This window comes from Gymnodraco acuticeps, unplaced genomic scaffold (assembly GCF_902827175.1).
Source record: "Gymnodraco acuticeps unplaced genomic scaffold, fGymAcu1.1, whole genome shotgun sequence".
In the NCBI taxonomy this organism is placed as follows: domain Eukaryota; kingdom Metazoa; phylum Chordata; class Actinopteri; order Perciformes; family Bathydraconidae; genus Gymnodraco; species Gymnodraco acuticeps.
This window is the reverse complement of record NW_022991632.1, coordinates 742,728-761,141: the sequence shown is the minus strand read 5'-3', so window position 1 is coordinate 761,141 and position 18,414 is coordinate 742,728. Positions and strand designations below refer to the sequence as shown.

At 38.2% G+C, this 18,414-nt stretch overlaps 1 protein-coding gene across 2 annotated transcripts; it reads left to right on the top strand.

Moving 5' to 3' along the window:
- The first annotated feature begins 374 nt into the window (after window positions 1-374).
- Window positions 375-17,512, top strand: LOC117534260 (calcium/calmodulin-dependent 3',5'-cyclic nucleotide phosphodiesterase 1B-like). 2 transcript variants are annotated; one of them, XM_034198457.1, is made up of 14 exons: window positions 375-601; window positions 5,177-5,290; window positions 5,545-5,727; window positions 6,207-6,273; window positions 6,409-6,525; window positions 7,261-7,401; window positions 7,959-8,059; window positions 10,990-11,115; window positions 12,731-12,832; window positions 13,023-13,143; window positions 15,364-15,445; window positions 15,685-15,802; window positions 16,347-16,483; window positions 17,037-17,512. In XM_034198457.1, exons 1-14 carry the CDS (start codon window positions 525-527, stop codon window positions 17,132-17,134), a joined length of 1,584 nt encoding a protein of 527 aa, XP_034054348.1. In that variant the 5' UTR covers window positions 375-524; the 3' UTR covers window positions 17,135-17,512. The 2 variants fall into 2 exon arrangements, with proteins under 2 accessions (XP_034054348.1, XP_034054349.1); XM_034198458.1 differs by lacking the exon at window positions 375-601 and adding an exon at window positions 3,075-3,289.
- The last annotated feature ends 902 nt before the right edge of the window (window positions 17,513-18,414 follow it).

Genomic DNA, 18,414 nt, shown 5'->3' with positions numbered 1-18,414 from the left:
CCTACCCCACCTTTAAAGTAAAGTGTTTAATTTATGATATTTAAAAAAAAAAAAATTGTCATCTAAAAGTATACATTTTTATTTTAGTAATTGTGGTCGTGATATACTGTAATGTGTTACATTTAAATAAACAGTGAATCCTGTCCCAGGACCCTGAGGACAGTTAATGGTGGAAACTCGGGTCCTGATATAAAGACTCTCTGCTGATTGTGTTGGTGACACAGAGGCTCTCCTGCTGACACTGAGGATTACACACACACACACACGCACGCACGCACGCACGCACGCACGCACACACACACACTACAAAATCCAATATAAACACACAGAGGAAAGGACTAGATGTATCTGCCACTGTAAACACAGAGCAGCGTACATTAACATAAACTACAGCACTATATACACGCATTCGGAGCGACGACACATGCTGGATTTACAGGAACAAACAGAGGCACAAAGCTCATTCTGTGTCTAACACTTCCAATCACACACATGGTCTTCAGCAGCGTTCAAATCCACGGGTCATGACACCAACTTGCAAGATACACAGAGCAGCTGATAGACACCTGTGTGCTGTGACATGCAGGACCACAGTGGAACGGTAAGACTGCCTTTAATGGTTTCTTTCTCTTACTCTTCAGTTTTCAGTAACATCCTCAGTTTGTTGTGGACTATAAAGACACAGAGTTAGATTGGATGTACAGAAAAGGTGTACTTGCAGTGAGGTGTCACTGTATTTTTTGGCAATACACTTTGTATGCCCCCCTGGATATAGTACTTAGGATTCTGTATTTTTATATTCGGTTCTTAAAGAGTTTGTTCTCCAGAATTACAGAGACAGATTTTCTAACTTTATTCTGGGGTCATTGTTTAGATTTGTTAAAAGTATATGATTTAATCAAGGCAGTGTTGCAAAAATATTTCAATTATATTACTTGAACCTTAAAGGTTCAGTTAACCCACATAATGACTTCTCATTTAAATGCAGTTGAATGGAGTTTTATATTCTGCGGTTCTTCCAAGAGTCTCCATCCAGCTTTGGGAGGATGTATGCTGCCAGAAGCTACATTATAATGCTGGCATCAAACCATGCTATGATGATGTTAACATGCTGATATTCTTCAAAAAAATATTATGACGTTCCCAAATCAGTTTAGTATTTCAGAATGCTACCTTTTGTTTACAAGCACAAAAGGAAAAGTACAGCTGAGGCTGATTAGAATAACATTATTTGAGTTTGGTCATAAATCAACAAATTGGCCTGATGGTGTGCTTATAGGAAGTATGAGATTGCTTACTGTAATAACAATTCATCATGATACTTCAACGTTAGATCAACGTTTTCATTAAAAAAACGAAATTGTCTACAGTACTTCAAGGTGGCGGTAAAGGGAAAGTCAGTGGATCCTCAAATTCATTAAGATTCATCCTAAACTGAAAACCATAGAAGTTGATGTAATTATGCTTTTTTGGTTAGCCATATCAGAGACCAAAACATTTAGAAAAAGCCATTTGTCGGCCTCTGATCACCCTTTTCAGTCAAAAAACTTGGGAAAAATGTTTTTGATTCCACTGTTGTAAAAACAAAGAATGACCGCGCTATGTGCCCCTCGGCACCCTCACTCTCTGTAACTGTAATCTAGTTCCCATGCAGACAAACGTCTCATTTCTGTGATGAATGGTGCCACAGAGTCAGATGTCTCTCTCTGATGTGTGGGGCATATAGTGAGTAATAATTGGCTGGTGTCAGAGTGGACAGAGAGAGATCAGAGGGCTCGTCATCATCAGAGGCAGACTGAGAGGATGGAAACAAAAACGAAAAGTGTAAAGCGAGAGGATGCAACCACTTAAAGGGAAATTCATTTGAGGATTGGAAAATGACACTAGATGAATTGATCTTTTATTGTCTTTAATGTACATCTTAACTCATATGACATTATGATTGAGAGTAAGTCATTTTCGGACATTTCTGCATCTTGTTTTCTTTCTCCTCATTGCTTTGGTTGAAACCAAAACAGCTTGAAGTGGCACAGTAGATCGAGAATCATATGTCGTTATGCTACTTCTCTTCAAATTTGCAATAAGTCAAAGAGCATGGGAGCATGAGAGCCAGTCTGACCCAGCAGCCAAAGCAGGACGAGCAGGGAGGGAGTGGACAGCAGGCAGAGGGGGTTTCCCATGCAGGCCACGTTGTAGCACAGCTCTCACAATAGGCTTCTCTATAAATAAAGACTAGTAATGAATTTAGGACTTAGATCTAAAAACGTGTGGATGGAAGCCTTTCACTGTCTCATCTGACCTTGTAAGTTTCTGTACTTTCCTTTTTTTGGTGACTCAGAAAACACCTAGATGGAATTTATTGATCAAATAAATTAAAACTATTTTGAACATGATCTTTGTACTTTTCATTGACACTGGCTCTGTCACTTACAGTTTTGTTTCTTGTAAAAAAGGACGCTTCAAACACCAAATTAATTTAATTTTTTCGTTACAAATTCTGTGAATCTGTTTGAGCCAAAGCAGATGAGTGAAATAGAAGAGCAACCTGTCAAAGCAGTCAAAGAAAATGTATTTAAAGTGCTTTTTTCTGCAATGCAGTTTTAAGAACAGCACCCATCGGGCTGTTGTGGGTGGCTCTCGAGGACAAGCTTTGTTTATGTATTTTGGTTCGAGGGACTCTGGTGGGTTACAGTGAAAGACTCTGTGTAGTTCCCTAATTTGCGGCTGCGGTGGAAAATTCTCATTGGGGATTTGAGTACACGCGGCCTGAAAGCCTTGCAGTCAACACTTCATCATGAGTGATGTCAACTCACTCACACTTCACACAACGAGTGTACACATGTACACAAACACTCACTTTCTGACAACCCCCCCCCCTAAATACACACACACACACACACACACACACACACACACACACACACACACACACACACACACACACACACACACACACACACACACACACACACACACACACACACACACACACATACACACACACACTGACACAGTTTGGGACTACCCAGCCAATCAGAGTGAAGTGGAGTAGGTCCCCCCAGAAGTGGGTGGGAGAGCTGTTGAAACAGAAGTCTGTCTCAGGACACACAAAGTTTGCACTGGTGGTTAAGAGAACTTTTCTGCCTCCAACTCTTCAGAATTATTTTAGTTTTTTCATCCTTTTATTGTTATTTTATTGAGCTCTGGGGTCCATTAGGGCACTGCGTGAGTGTGGAATGTCTGAACTGGTGCGAATTCGTAAGAAACGACTGCAGATCCCCATCTCTAGGTAAGACAGGGGGTAATTATATGTACAGATGATATCATAGCTATCTATGTTCAGCCTTTTTTGTGACTACCTTATTAATGTTGAAGGACTTTACAGAATATGCTACATCTTACATTTAAAATGATTGATCACTGTTGGGTGCACTAAGGCTGTCTTGATCACATTCTGTTATGTAGGAGCTTTCTTGTTTTGCAGCAATAGAAATATGCGAGTAAAAAATAAACCCTGTACAGCACATTGATGAGAGATAATGCAGCGGCTCTGGGTGGATTTGTTGACACAGTTGCAGGTCACTAAATGAGAAGTTTATCCATACCTTGCAAAGTATCCTGTTTTTAATTTTTAGGAGATTTTACATATTTGATACATTCACAAGATTTTCTTCCTTGCTATACTTAGCAGAATGAGAGCACTTGTCACTGCCAGCGCTTGTGTGAACACTCATCTTACTTGTGCTTTTTCTGTGGGAGGAAATGTGCTGCAGAGGTGATGGGTCATGTGGTTTTGTTTTGGTTAACACATTGCAGTATTAGTGTCTGCAGGGTATAGAACGGAAAAGTCGTTGATTATTTTGGGTCATTTTTTGCAGTAGAATCACACATTTCACATTCAAAATGTACCATGAAAGATCATAGCATTTTGATGGTGATTAGATCTAACAAGATAAGGGTTTAATTTGTGTTTACTTCTTTGTTTCTCAATACAATTAACTCTAACACAGAACACTTGTTGTGCTGACAAAGCTGATACCATTCAAACTCTTCAACACATAGTAAGTGCTCCGAGTAAGGATGACACTATGCAGTGTCTAGATTCAACAAAGTCTGAGCCAAAGGAGGATTTGTCATTTCTCTCTATAAACAAAGTTTCACGAGTGCACTTGACGGGTAATTTCCTGTACACGTCCTTTCAGAGGCTCCGAAACAAGAAAGACTGTGTTATCATAAAAGATTACTTAAGATTGAAAGTGAGTGGTGGCATTTAGATGCATGCTATTTTTATGACTCAACAGCTTTTGAAAGCCCTTGCCAGCGTGATAAAGACTTGAAAAGCTGTGGCTCAGGAGCATGGCCTGGCGCAGTTTGAACACAATCCCTCTGATCACGGCAGCGTACACAAACCAAAATGTTTTTATATTGAAAGGATCTGTGGCACTAATGTGTTATCAGATAAAATGAATGTCTTTTTCTAAATGGCTGCGGAAAAAGAAAGCCCAATCAAAACAGAAAGGTTCCACTATAAACTGAGGATGAGATTCTTCATCAGAGCTGTATGATGCTATGAAAGCTTTTAGATGTATTAACATAATGAGGTTACATTAACACGCTGCAGGTGGGTTTCACTGTGGTGACATGTGCTCCAAGCATTTGCTTTTTATTACGCTGCAGGAGATTTATTCTGTTCCAACTGTTTTTTTTATCGTAATTTGATTTTAAAGTTTAAAATTGAGCAACATTTTTTCAGACAAGATCAGATTGCAGCCAAGACTTCAAAAACATACTTTTTCTTGGAGCCCACTTTGACAAAATTAAGGTTACATAAGACCTCAACCATGGGAAATGTTCCTCTCATGGAAAATGTGGCACTAATGATGCCCCCTTGCCACTGGCTTTCTTTGGACAGCTTGGCATTTAAATCACTTCCAAATTAACTCTTTGCTTTCAGCAGGATGTCTCAACCTTTTTGAAGTCCTGCTCATACCTTGCTTCACCCACTCAAGATCTTTTTTCTTTACCCTGTTTGAATTATAGTGAAGACTTTGATGCCAAACTGCTGTAACCTCTTGTATTTTCACAACAAAGTTGCTGTTTTGAAGAGTAAGAAACAGCAGTTCGATTAATTTCAAAAAGGGCATCAGCTATTTTATTGTATTGTTTGTTTTTACAGACTGAGGAGCATTTTGAAGCAGCTAGAGGAAAAAGATGTCGACTTTGAAGAAATAAAAAAAAATCTGGATCTCACAGCTTCGTTACTGGAGTCAGTTTACCACGATGGATCAAGGTAGGATATAGATGAAAAATATGATGTTGACATTTTCTGATGAGTAAATTGACATACAAACTGTTTTAGCTCTATAGTTACTTTGAACTTGTGGGGTAAAGGCCCAAAAGGTTCTTAAATAGAATAGCATTAAATATGGGATTTTGGACACCTGCAGTGCTTTAGTTCAGTTTTTTACTATTACTCCGCTGCTATAACATCTGTCTAACAATTAGTATTTGTGTGTTTGTTTGTTTGTGTGTTGTCTCTCACAGGCAGTGTCTGGAGTCCGAGGATGACCTCCAGCAGTTACAGTCAGACGGCGTGCCTACAGAGGTCACTGATTGGCTAGCGTCTACTTTTACCCAGAGGGTTCGGCGGCCTGTACGACGCTCGGATGAGAAGCCCAAGTTTCGCAGTATTGTACACGCAGTGCAGGCTGGGATATTTGTGGAGAGGTAAAATAAATAACACATATGTTGGTGTGATCTCCTTTTCAGCACTATGTGGTTATGATCTTTTTTAGACGAGGCCAGTACTATTTATAAGAATACTTGTCTGTAAAAAAGCAGCTACAGCGGAAAAGTAACAGTGCTAGGAATGAAACGATGTGTTTTTAATTACGAGACCTAATTACACTAAAATAGGGAAACAATAATCTCATACTATAAAACTCCTACTGTAAATGACTAATCTTCACGTCTGTACTATAACTCTAATATAAGATCATAACGTTGTTACTAGTATCACAGCCACAGAAACCACAGACAGCTGCACTGGATTGTGAAACATTAGGCCCCTTTTCTCTTTAAAACATCCTTCCAAAGGGGACAGGGACTTTGGAGGATTTATATAAACAGCTCCTAAGACGAGTTCGCTGCACAATGTCAACATCTGAACTTTAACTGAACTCAACATAAACATTGCATTATTTCAGGATGTTCAAGAGGGCCTACACAGCAGCCATGCCAGACCAACCTGCCGCGGTGGTAAACTGCCTCAGGGTAAGCCTCCACAAATAAATCTCTCTGTGCCTCGTGTGTTTGTGCAATAAATCGGACATCACAAAAAGGACCGTATACAGTACACACCAGAAGTATGCATCAATAACGCAGTCACTTTCTCCTCCTTTTTTTCAGGATGTTGACCGCTGGAACTTTGACGTGTTTGCTCTGAACTCGGCCAGTTCTGATCACCCTCTGCAGACTCTGTTCTTTGAGCTGATCACCAGATATGGTCTCAACAGCCGGTTTAAGGTGTTTGACTTTGGATTTCATTACATAGCTTAAAAAGTGCACTTCCCATACATGTTGCGAAGCCTGCGAGCTAGTTCAGGCAGTCAACTCGAGCACTTATGCTGCATTCATACATAATGCCCCTTGCAACTCTACAACCAACCAAACAGAGTCTCCTTAATAAGCCGCTCTATTTAACCTGCCAGATCTCTCTCTATGCATTGCTTCCTGCTGCTATTGCTGCAGCTACTTCCACGTCGCTGCTACTTGCCTGCCCCACCACCACCCCAGCTTCCACCTGTAGGCTCGGGGGGTTAGTAATTTAATCATTACTCATCGTGCTATATCTGTGGAGTGATGAGGCCCGAGCCTAGACGCCAAACTCAACTATATGCTGCTTCTAATAAACATGTTAAAGAAACACGTGAGTTGTCTGACTGAAATTATGTTATGGGACAAAGAGAACAATGTCGGTACTTTGGAGGGAAAATATTACAGTTATATGACACTTTTGCCCTTGTAACCTCAGCTGTTTGGAAAAAGTGTGTTGTAATTGCAGATATAATCAGGCATATGGGTTTTATTATCAATTTGGAACAAAAGGTTGCCAAATGATGTGCAAATCACATGCTAGCCATGTCAATCTCACGCACAACCTTATGACACAATTCAGGCTGTTATTGTTGACACTAACTTTCTGAACCTTGAATTTTCAAACACGACTTTGAACAACTAATTGTGTCATGCACTTTGCAGATACCAATCTCGTGCCTCACAGAGTTCCTGTCTGCACTGGAGAGAGGATATTGCAAACACAACAACCCGTACCACAGCCACGTTCATGCTGCTGACGTCACGCAGACGCTGCACTGCCTGCTGCTGCGCTCTGGACTCGTGGTACATTTGGCTTACTTTTATCCACTTATTTTTGGTGCTGAATTGTATTTCCAAGGATAGTGTTTTCGTATATTCTCCTTAAAATCCCATAAAAATACCAACAACCAACCATTTGTTAAACTGCCAGTCCGGCCCCCTGTTAGTTTCACTTGGTGTGAACAACCGCAGGAGCTATGAATATCTTCCAGGAAAGACTGTGTGTCATTACGCACATATTTAAAGATAGTAGGCTACTATGGTCAGCTTTAGAGTTGTGATTCTTTTTGCGAAATACTCTCTGTTATAATGCATGCATATTCAACCCCTGTCCTATAAAACTTCTCTTTAATTCATAGTTATCATGTTTATTTACATGAAGAAAATATATCCTGTTAACTTTAACGATTTGATTCAAAACCACCCCTAGGATCAATTCATTGTTGGTTTGGGTGTTTTGTTAGGATTTGTTTACTATACAACTGTACACTGTACACACTGTGTCTCTTCCACAGTACAGTATATGCACCCTGTTACACATTTGATATTGATTTTCTTTTTCTGCTCTTGCATCTATAAAGCACTGGCTGACAGAGCTTGAGGTGATGGCGTCACTGTTTGCTGCAGCCATTCACGACTACGAACACACGGGAACCACAAACAACTTCCACATCCACACAAAGTAAGCTCTTTTTTTTAAACTTCTTTATCAACCCTTATCTAAAAAAAAAAACTGCTGTATATACCCCGCATCCTGTTGTGACTTTTGTAAATTATTAGGAAATGTAGGAATAGTATGTTAGTGTTTTTGAGATGCAATTTTAGAAAAAGGGTATGAGAGGGAGAGAGAGAGCTCTAAAGCAAACACTGTTTCATGCAGGGAACACAGTATTTTTAGATGTCATTTTTTCACACAGGACAGCTAAAGAACGCAGTCTCTTGGCACACATCATCATCATCATCATCATCATCATCATCATACTTTATTTTGGGAATAATAAGCATCCACAATAATACAACTTGTCATGGTTACACAGTCTAAACCTGAAGGTTGTACTCCGCCCAAAACAAATCTTCTCAGTGTCAAACATGCACCTATGTAGCCTGGAAATACTGGCTCTTACTAACTAACTCTGGTCATTTTTAATTTGTGTTGGTTTTAAATGTCTTTAGTTTTTATTTTATTTCATTTTTTGTATTTAACCTTTATTTAACCAGATAAAAGCATTGAGATAAAATCTCATTTTCAATGCTGATCTGGCCAAGAAGGCAGCAAGGTTACACATAACACAAACATATAAAATACAGAGAACATAACGAATGAAAAAGCAGTCACTACATTGTGCACACTAGACAGTAAGAAAGGTACACTACTTATTACTGCAAGAGCAGCTGGTGGGAAGGACTTCAGACAACTTCAATTTAAAACATGCTATTGAGACAAGTGCCCTCAGTTTGAGGCGTGATTGAAGGTCATTCCAAGACCAAGGACCATAATAAAAAAGACTCCTTTTCCCAGCCTCAGTCCGCACAGCAGGAACCTGGAACCGTATCCAGGCACTGGATCTGAGGTTGTGAGAGTCACAAACTGGAGCAAATCTGGCACATATACTGTATACAGTGGAAGCTTACCTAAAATGGCTTTATACATTAATAAAAACCAATGCTGCATCCAACACATAGTAAGTGAGGACCATCCAGTTAGGCTATACAGTTTGCAATGATGAGTCCTAGTTTCATAACGCAGTGCAGCATGGTAGAGTGGGTCAAGTTTGGCCAAAACAGTGGGATGGCAAATCTATAAATGGTATCACCGTAGTCCAGCTGGGACAGGAATAAGCCAGAGACAAACCTTTTATGGGATGAAGTTGAAAAACTAAATGTAAGTCTGAAAAGGAGGCCAAGAGTGAATTTCATTTTCTTTGTTAGAACTTCAATATGGTGTTTAAAGTTCAGATTACTGTCCAACCAAAAGCCCAGATATTTGTAGGTATCGACAAACTCAACAGAGACGCCATCAAGGGTGTCAATGGAGAGGCAAGAGGATGCTGACTTGGGAGCAAAAAGCATTGCTTTGGTTTTCTTACTGTTCAATAGCAGTTTGGAATCAAGAAGTGCATGCTGCAACGTGATACAATCAGATTTTAAATTGGAAACGAGGTCCACTTCTGCAGAGGCATGCAATGGATTACTATCCACCTCAACAGTCTGCTCCAAACACTGATATTTCTAAAGAAAATGTGACCTAATCAGCAGTCTCATTTTGTGCAGCATTGTGCTCCTCGAAAGCTTTGAATCTCTGAGTAAGGCTGTGAATAGAATAATTCTGCAGACCTAGACTGGATTTAATTTGAAGTTTCTTTGTACAAAAGTAAAAAATCCTTTACTTGTTTTTATGTAAGTTTGTTACTTTAAGAGTTTATTTCATGAGCACATCTTAATAAAATCCTTAAAAGGAGCTGATGAGTGGCTCTAAATTCATATTAATCTTCAACCATAACTTAACATGTTTCTTAGTTGTGATCAAAAGATAATAGGATATTAATAAATTGATACATTTCTTATTACCTTATTATTATGATGACACATTAAGTCAATGCACAGGAGGTCGCTTGACCTGTTGACTGTGCGCAAGAATGCAATTTTGCAGAAAATAAAACTAATAATAATATAAGTTTCCCATAACAAATAATATATATATATTCTTATTTTTATAAATACATTTAAAAAGATTTAGGATAACATCTGGGGGTTAGTGTAAAGGTTTTTATGCTACAAACTAAAAGTTAATCAACTATTAGAAAATGTTTTCTTCGTAGCAGTCTAGATGTTTACTATGCATGAATCTTTCCTTACAGGATCGACAAGATGCTAACATCTAACCAATGCCACATTGCCACAGCATACACACATTTACGCAATTGAAAAACATCATAGAAACTACCGCACATCCTATAATACAAAATATATGTATTTAGGAACTTGTTTGTTCACAATGTCCCCACGGTAACATTGTTTGGTAAATATGTTCAATTCATTTTCAAATTAAAAGCATCCAGGAAATTACAGATCTGTAAAATAACGTTTTACTTGACGGATTTTTCTCCAACAGTAAATTATTGTTGTCATTAAAAACAATTGCAACCATGACAAATTCAAAATGATCATGGCCTCTCTCTCCCCAATCTTTTAAAAGTCCCCAAAAGCCCATTTCAACACAAAACTAAATGTGTTCTGTAAAGACATTTTTACATCTGTTGAATTTTATGTTCAGTTTACTCAAATAATCACTAATTGGAAAACTTTTCACGATGTACTTTGTTTTCCATTTTAGAAGGCTAATACAGTCCATTAAACTAGTGGACACAGAATGCCTGATTGAGAAAATAAGTTAATTAACTTGCTATACTGAGTTATTTATATGAAATCCTACTCCCTCTTCAGCTCTCTAAAAGCATCATTACACAGTCTGGAAATATCCCCTCAGGACTCTTTTTATCTAATTCTCAACTCCATCTCCCTTCACCACTGGAGAATTGTACAACTGTCACTCTGTAAACTCTCTTCTTCTTCTCTCTTCACCTCGTCTCTTGCTCGTTCTCTATCCACCAGGTCAGACTTTGCATTGATGTACAATGATCGGTCGGTACAGGAAAGCCATCATCTGAGTGCAGCGTTTCGCCTGCTGCAGGACGACCGAATGAACATCTTCACTAATTTGACAAGAGAGGAATGGATGTAAGAGGACACTATTTTTACTATCTCAAATTGTACAACTCATTTTTGTTCCATTTAGAAACGCTCATGTTCAGGGACATACCATTTATTAAAAAAAGTTAGCTGATCTGGAAAAAATAGGTTTTAAATGGCTAAAGAAAGCAGGATGTCGGTCAGACTTAACCCCCGTACTTACTCTTTGAAGAAAATCTTACATAAAGAAAAATACTTTTAACCAAAATCTATCAGAGGAAGTTTCACAGGAGGAAGTCGGGGATGTGTGGAGTAGGAGAAAGAAGATTAAATTGGCCGTATTAATACAATTAGATGTGACACAGCTTGAGCTTGTGTCACAAGAGTGAATAAGCCACTGATTGTGAAGCATTAATTTAACAGCGGGTGCCAATCTAATGCAAGCACAACTTCAGTGTTTTATCTAAACTATATGCTTCAATTACTGTTAACCAAATACTTTCTTGAGAATTGCTGCATTCAGGGTTGATTATAGGCATCACTATGCAAATGAAAGATCTAATTAAAGAACCGAACCCTTTCATTTTATATATTCTAATCATGCTTTACACAATGACCTGTCATTTGTTTATATTGTTCGTGTTGATGAGTGGTTAAACTAAGTTCTTTAACAATAGGACTATGAAGTTTGATAGCCATGGGATCTTTTAGGCCATCTAAAACAGTAAATATCTAAATGATCCTCAATGATAAAAACAGCGAGAAACCCATCTTAGAAAAGGCGGTTTAAATGAACCCAATAGACCAGCATGCATTTTGAACAAATGGCATGTCGAGTTTTCTTTGAGAACCCAATGTATATAACTACATAACTGAATGTAACCAACCATGCTTTTTGTCAAAGAGCAATCTGACAACTCACTCACTGAAAAAGAAAGAGATGAGAGATGTGGGCCAACAACCTCCCGAGGTTCCCACAATAACAACAAGGAAGCAAATCACAACACTTTCTGCAGCGAGTAAGATGGAAGCTATTTGAAAAAAAATAGTGATCAAATTATTTTAAAAAGTCTATAATATACTGTATATGATTTATTTAAATGTTTCTTATTATCAACAAATGTAATTTAAATAGGATTTGCTGTATCGTGTTAATATTCACAGCAGCTGAAAGTTCCTGGCAAATGTAATATTTACTCCATGGTTGCAGTGAGCTTACATCATTGTGTTTTATAATTTACTTTACTACATACGTAATGCATGTTAACAATCAATAATAATAAGAAAATCAATTTTGATGGATCGATATTGGTATCAGCTTGCTTTCTCCCCATGTTTTCTTTTTATGTAAACATTCTATTTCTGCCCTTAAAATTCAGTTTGTCAGAAAATATAAACGTATTAAACAGTTTTTGCATACTCATTGAGACGGATGTTTAATCTCAGATACAATATGTGACTGTTAATGTAATGGCATCGCTTTGCAGGGATCCCTCAAGATAAACACCAGCATCCCGCTGAAGTGAGGCTTTTTCTATCAGTCAGCGTTACCATGGGAACAGTACAATTCCTCACGAAATCTAAAAAGGTTACCCTCTGTACATTTACATCCTATAATAGATCAACTGCTAAACTGTGTGTCTTTGTGTGTGTTGCTGTTAAGGGAGCTGCGATCACTTGTCATTGAGATGGTGTTGTCCACGGACATGTCCTCCCACCTGCTCCAAGTCAAAGGGATGAAATCCTGTCTTCAGCAACAAGAACGGTAACGCTAATGGGTTGTGCTGTGGTGCACATTTAAGAGGTCACATGAAATAACATGTTCAGATGATTCAAACAACCTTCACCAAGTGGCACATTGATTTCCTCCCAGCAAGTGTCAAGTCTTCTTCTTTTTCCTTTTAACGACATGTCTGAGAAAACTAAAACAAGAAGTGCATCATTTCCTCCGACAGGATTGACAAGCCCAAAGCACTTTCTCTGCTGCTGCACACGGCCGACATCAGCCATCCATCCAAGCCCTGGGTGCTGCACTCTCGCTGGACCAAATCCCTGATGGAGGAGTTCTTCAGGCAGGTAGGAGCGCCAACAGACCTGAACTGATGCTGTGACACTTTCTCGTGCAAGTATTATCAATGATTAGATTCAGTGGAAAAATAATCGAACACTTACTGTACTTAAGTAAAAGTAGAAATACTGCAGTATAAAAATGCTCTATTACAAGTAGAGGTCATGCTTTCGAACTTCAAAGTGAAAGTACCCAAATATCAGCAAAAAAATTGTATTTAACATGTAATGTTATAATAGTTATTCTGCAGAGTGGCCACTGTCAGTTTATTGTTTCAGTATTGGATCAGTATGTGTACTAATGAACTGCGAAAGCGGTAGGCCTACTTCTATGTTGTTTGTTCATCAAGATGGAGCCACTGTAATCCTACCTTTAATCTCTTAGAATTGGTCATATTTTAAAAACGTAATACATGTTTTGTACGATTTTTATTTGAAAATGAACCACACTATAGCTCTTAAATGTATAAGTGAAAAGTAATTTTTTTTGCTGTAAAATGTAGTGAAGCAGAAATGAACTCAACTCGAGCACCAATGATACATTAACACGTGACGCACTTCGTTCCTCTTACAACCAACCAAACACATTCTCCTAAACATGCCGCTCTATTTAAGCTGCCAGGACTTCCTGCCTCTGCCTCGCTATGCTGTCGCTGTCGTTTTTTCTCATACTGATATTCTGAACAATCTGTGCTGTCTCTACTGTAGGCTATTTTTATTATATGTACAGCACTTTGGCTCGACCAAACATCGTTTATAAATGTGCTATATAAATAAAACTTGATTTGATGCTGCTGCTGTCACTGCTGCGTTCACTTGCTATTGCTACGTTCAGTTTCATGTTGCTGCTGCTCGCCTGCCCCACCACCCCAGCTTCCATCCCAGCTTCCACCTGGCTCGGGGGATAGTTATCTAATCATCACTCAATGTTCTTTGTAAATCTGTGGAGTGATGAGGCCCGAGCCTAGACGCCAAACTCAAACTATATGCTGCTTCTAATAAACACATTAAGAAACACGTGAGTTGTCTGACTGAACTACATAAATAACTTACAATTGTGTAAAATACAACCGACACAATCTCTCGTCCTGGTTGAAGTTGAAGACCAACATTAGTAGGTCTATCTTTTGTGCTACAGATGGCTTTTGAGTTATTGTTGCCTAAGTGTTTTTCGTTAGTACAGTCAAGGTTCGCTGTGAGTGTTTTTTACTGAGGTATTGTACAGAGAGGTTTTCCTTTCACATACTCTGTCCAACTTTTTCTATTCTGGAGAGTTTGATCTGTTATTTTGCTACCTTGATTGAAGATGTTGGACTGCTAATAATAACTGTACAATTTTGTAAAAGCCTCAGCAAAGCCTGAAAGGGAGAGCGGGAAACCTTCAAAGATGTTTAACACGTCAGAGCTATACAGTATACAACAAAAATAGCACCTGAGGTATGTAGCAGAGACGGAGAGAGATAAGTCTCTTTTAGACGTTTATTGAACAGGTACCTCCTGAAGTTGAGGCTACAATAGATTTTCTTTAAAGATTAAAGCCTGGAGAAAAAATCCACTGATAATCAATTCGGTGAAATGATTGTTGCTCCAGAACATTCACTAAATAAATATTGAGAGGAGATCGTTTGAAAACATTTTTTTACTTTTGAGTTGTGATAGACATCAAATGAAGCATGATGCAGCAATCTCCCTGGTTATCCCAAGGCTTTTGGTTTATTGTTCGGGATGCATTTGGAAAAATGTGTGCAACTGTTGGCCTGATTTTTCTGCTCAGCATGAGTTGCCATCATTAAACCAGGTGTGTTTTGTGAGTCACAGAATAAAATCGTCAATAATGTGTTCTTATCACCTTTAAAAATGCCATTATTATCATACCAGCCTACAGATTTTTGCCATATAGTGGCTGGTTTTGTGAAGCTGATTTTTAAGTCTTGAGTTGATTTCCAGTTAATGCAGCAATACATTTCTATGTAGAGTAAAGTCCTCTCTCCTCTTTTTTGACAGCTTGAAAAAATAGAATAGAGGAGGTGTTGGGCAACCTTTTCTCTTTGAAACCACTCTGAAAAGGCACTTTAATGTTTGTTCTATTATTTTTAAAAACAAAAGCATGGTAGCTTTAAAAGTCTCAGGTGGGGAGTGTTGGAGTCCAATAACCTTTACAAGTTATTTTCAGTTCATGTGTGGGATGCCCTTTAAGATATCTTCTCTCTCTCTTTCTATCTTTGTGAGGGTGATAGAGAGGCAGAGCTCGGCCTGCCCTTCTCTCCTCTGTGTGATCGAAAAAGTACCCTGGTAGCCGAGTCTCAGATTGGTATGTCTCACAAAACACTCACTCTCACTCAGTCTTCTTCTCACTAACAATATATAAGAGACATTTTTCAACACCCATACTTCTGTTTGATAAAGTCAAACTGGAACTGCTGTGAAATATGTTATAAAACACTGTATTACTTTTTCCGTGGTATTACATTTTACATTTTAAATCATATTTAAAAAATCTCAGAGATATTTATTTTTCTCCTGTTGATACATGGACATTTTGTCTTGCAGGTTTCATAGACTTCATCGTGTATCCCACATTCTCTCTACTGACTGACATGGCTGAAAAGATTGTTATTCCTTTGGTAGAAGAGAACCCAGGCCCACCAGACCCCTGCAACAGACACAGGTAACACACAGAGAAGAATTGTACTACCTGCTCAAAGGACTAATCGCTTTTCTAAATCATTCATCCCTTCTGCACTCAAACTTTTAAATTCTTGAAAAGGCTTTTAACTTGATTATTTATTTATTTATTTATTTATTATTGTGATGCTTTGAACTATTTATAGTGTAAATTAGAATTATTCACATCTGTGCTCCCGGGTGTATCTGTGTGTTTTTCTTCTTGTATGTTCCTGCTTGTGTACATGACATAAGCTGCTGCTCATAACCAATTGCCCCTTGCGGGATTAATAAAGTTGTTGATTGATTGATTGATTGATTGATACTGGTTGCTCATTGCACACCATTGCTAGTTTGTCCCATTTGTGATATTGCAATGTATGGCCCAAAAAGGAAAGACTCTATAGACCACCATTATAACTGCAAAAATTGTCAACTGTCACTCTTTGAAATTCAAGTTTCTTTCTGGGGCCAGCCAGAAAACGTATGGGTAGATGAATATGGATAAAACTTAAACAGAGATTGACCGCACTGTATTTTGTCAACAGTAATCTTTGGAAGGAGAGCTCCAGGGGTCTGCAGTGGAGTCTCGCTCACATCACAGCTGAGCTGGTGAGCTTCCGCTCCACCTGGACACGACACACCGAAGACAACAAGCTAAAATGGAAGGAGAGTGGCTCCAATGGTATGTTGCTTATTCAATCATTTATGTTATGAATGTGTATGCACTCTGTTAAGTCACACCTATCACTACAGGGCTTACGATTTAACAATCCTGAGACATATTTTGTTCTCCTTTTCTCTTTTGAAATGATGACCTGTGAAAAGTTGGACAACCTCCGCTAAAGTACAAGACCTTGTGTGACTGATTTGGCCGAGACAAAGCCACTCAGCTCCATGAATGTGCTCAGTCGCCCTGATCTGATTTGTTATCAACACTCATGTCAAAGTGATCTTAGTTTAGTTTAGTTTATTTAATTTGTTTCGAGCGTGTAAAACCAAAGAAAATACAAATGAAACAAAAGGTGATACAGACATGATACAGTACTATACAATTGAATGCAATAACAAAACGAAGTATTTAATTCATAATTGAATAATCTGTAGTATCTGTAGATTGTCTGATATCAATAAACAACACATCTCATGAGGAGATGAATATTGTAGGTACAGATATTGTTTCCTGTTCAGCTTAACAACATTTTCCAATGCCTTTTCCAATCTCTTATATCCTCCAGGATTTTCAGACCCCAGTGTGACAAAAGGGCAGAGATCCAGGCAAGAGGAGCTGTCAGAAAACTCCCTGCAAGACCCCACTACGGATTCAGAACAGTAGACAGGACTTTCTTTGTGATATCTGCTTTTATCATAGGTTAACTGAGGTTAATGCTGAGTCACTGTTTGATACAAAACCACAAAGCCTTCTTATATCTTGGTTTAGGGAGCTAGAGGAGGGCTGGTTTAGGCTTAACATCATCTTCCCAAGGTAAGATGCAATATATTCAAACAAATGTCTTGGTGTCTTATTTCAAGTGAAGTATACTGTGATCATTTAAATGTAAAGTGTACATGCTGGCCATGTTATACAGTATCATGCATTATAATAAATTCATTTGCCACCTATACACTTGTAAGGAACATTGTACCTTTATTAGTTTGAACTGTACACAAATGATAAAATCATGTTATTAATTAAAAAACAATATTGAAAATATGCCGATGTCTGTCATATGTGAAGTTTTGATTTGTTATAATCAATAAATTCAAGCAAACTTTAACTATATTGTCCAACATTACAAAAAGAAATGTGTCACTAGGTGTTTTACAATCTCTACAGCAAACAACATTCTCTGTGCGTAGACCCTCACAGCGGAAACAGTAAAAACACCAATAAACGAGTGAAACATTTAAAAAAACAACCTTAGGGAGAGCAACTACAGGGTGTTTCCTCTTGCTTGACAAACATACGTACAATAAATGTAGTGTGTACAGAATAAACAACCCAATAAAGGCTGGCCTTGTCATGGTGCGATATTGTGCCTTGTATTTTTATTAAGAACATTTTAAATGGGTCAAATAATGAAGTCTTTCATTATTTTCCTTTACCTTTCTGTGTCCTCCAAAAGATAATTACAGTACATTCAGTGGCTTTTTCAACCAACCCAAAACTATTATTACTACTACTATTAACTACTATTGCCCTAACACTTCAGTAACTTTAGAAACACTTTCAAACTTAAGAAGGACATGTTTTTGCAAGTATATTTGGGTATTTAAAGTCTCTTTCCAAAACCTGTTCTGCATTGCTATTATTGTGGCGGTCTAATAAGGGAGAGATCAATATTTTTCAAATAAATGTAGCATGAATCAAGACTTTTTGACTATAAAGTTCCAAATCCATCCATTGCCTTGATCTCATACTTCACCTTATGCAAGATAAAATAGTTTTTAGTAAGACCCTTCTTTAACTTTGTAATTCATGCCGTATTATCAAGCGCCCCTCTCTCACATTCCTGGTGTGGCATAACTCCAGTGCTCTGCTCTCCCAGCTGGAGGAGCTGTAGAGCAAAGTGATCCCCAATGGGATCAGCTTCAAAAACATTTACCTTGTTTAAC

What these genes read in the sequence shown, in the direction of transcription:
- LOC117534260 (XM_034198457.1), top strand. Translation starts at nt 525, where the DNA reads ATGACACCAACTTGCAAGATACACAGAGCAGCTGATAGACACCTGTGT. An exon ending in TGCTGCGCTCTGGACTCGTG is followed by an intron (nt 7,402 to 7,958) that starts GTACATTTGGCT and finishes GCATCTATAAAG; the next exon opens with CACTGGCTGACAGAGCTTGA. An exon ending in GAAGGAGAGTGGCTCCAATG is followed by an intron (nt 16,484 to 17,036) that starts GTATGTTGCTTA and finishes TATATCCTCCAG; the next exon opens with GATTTTCAGACCCCAGTGTG.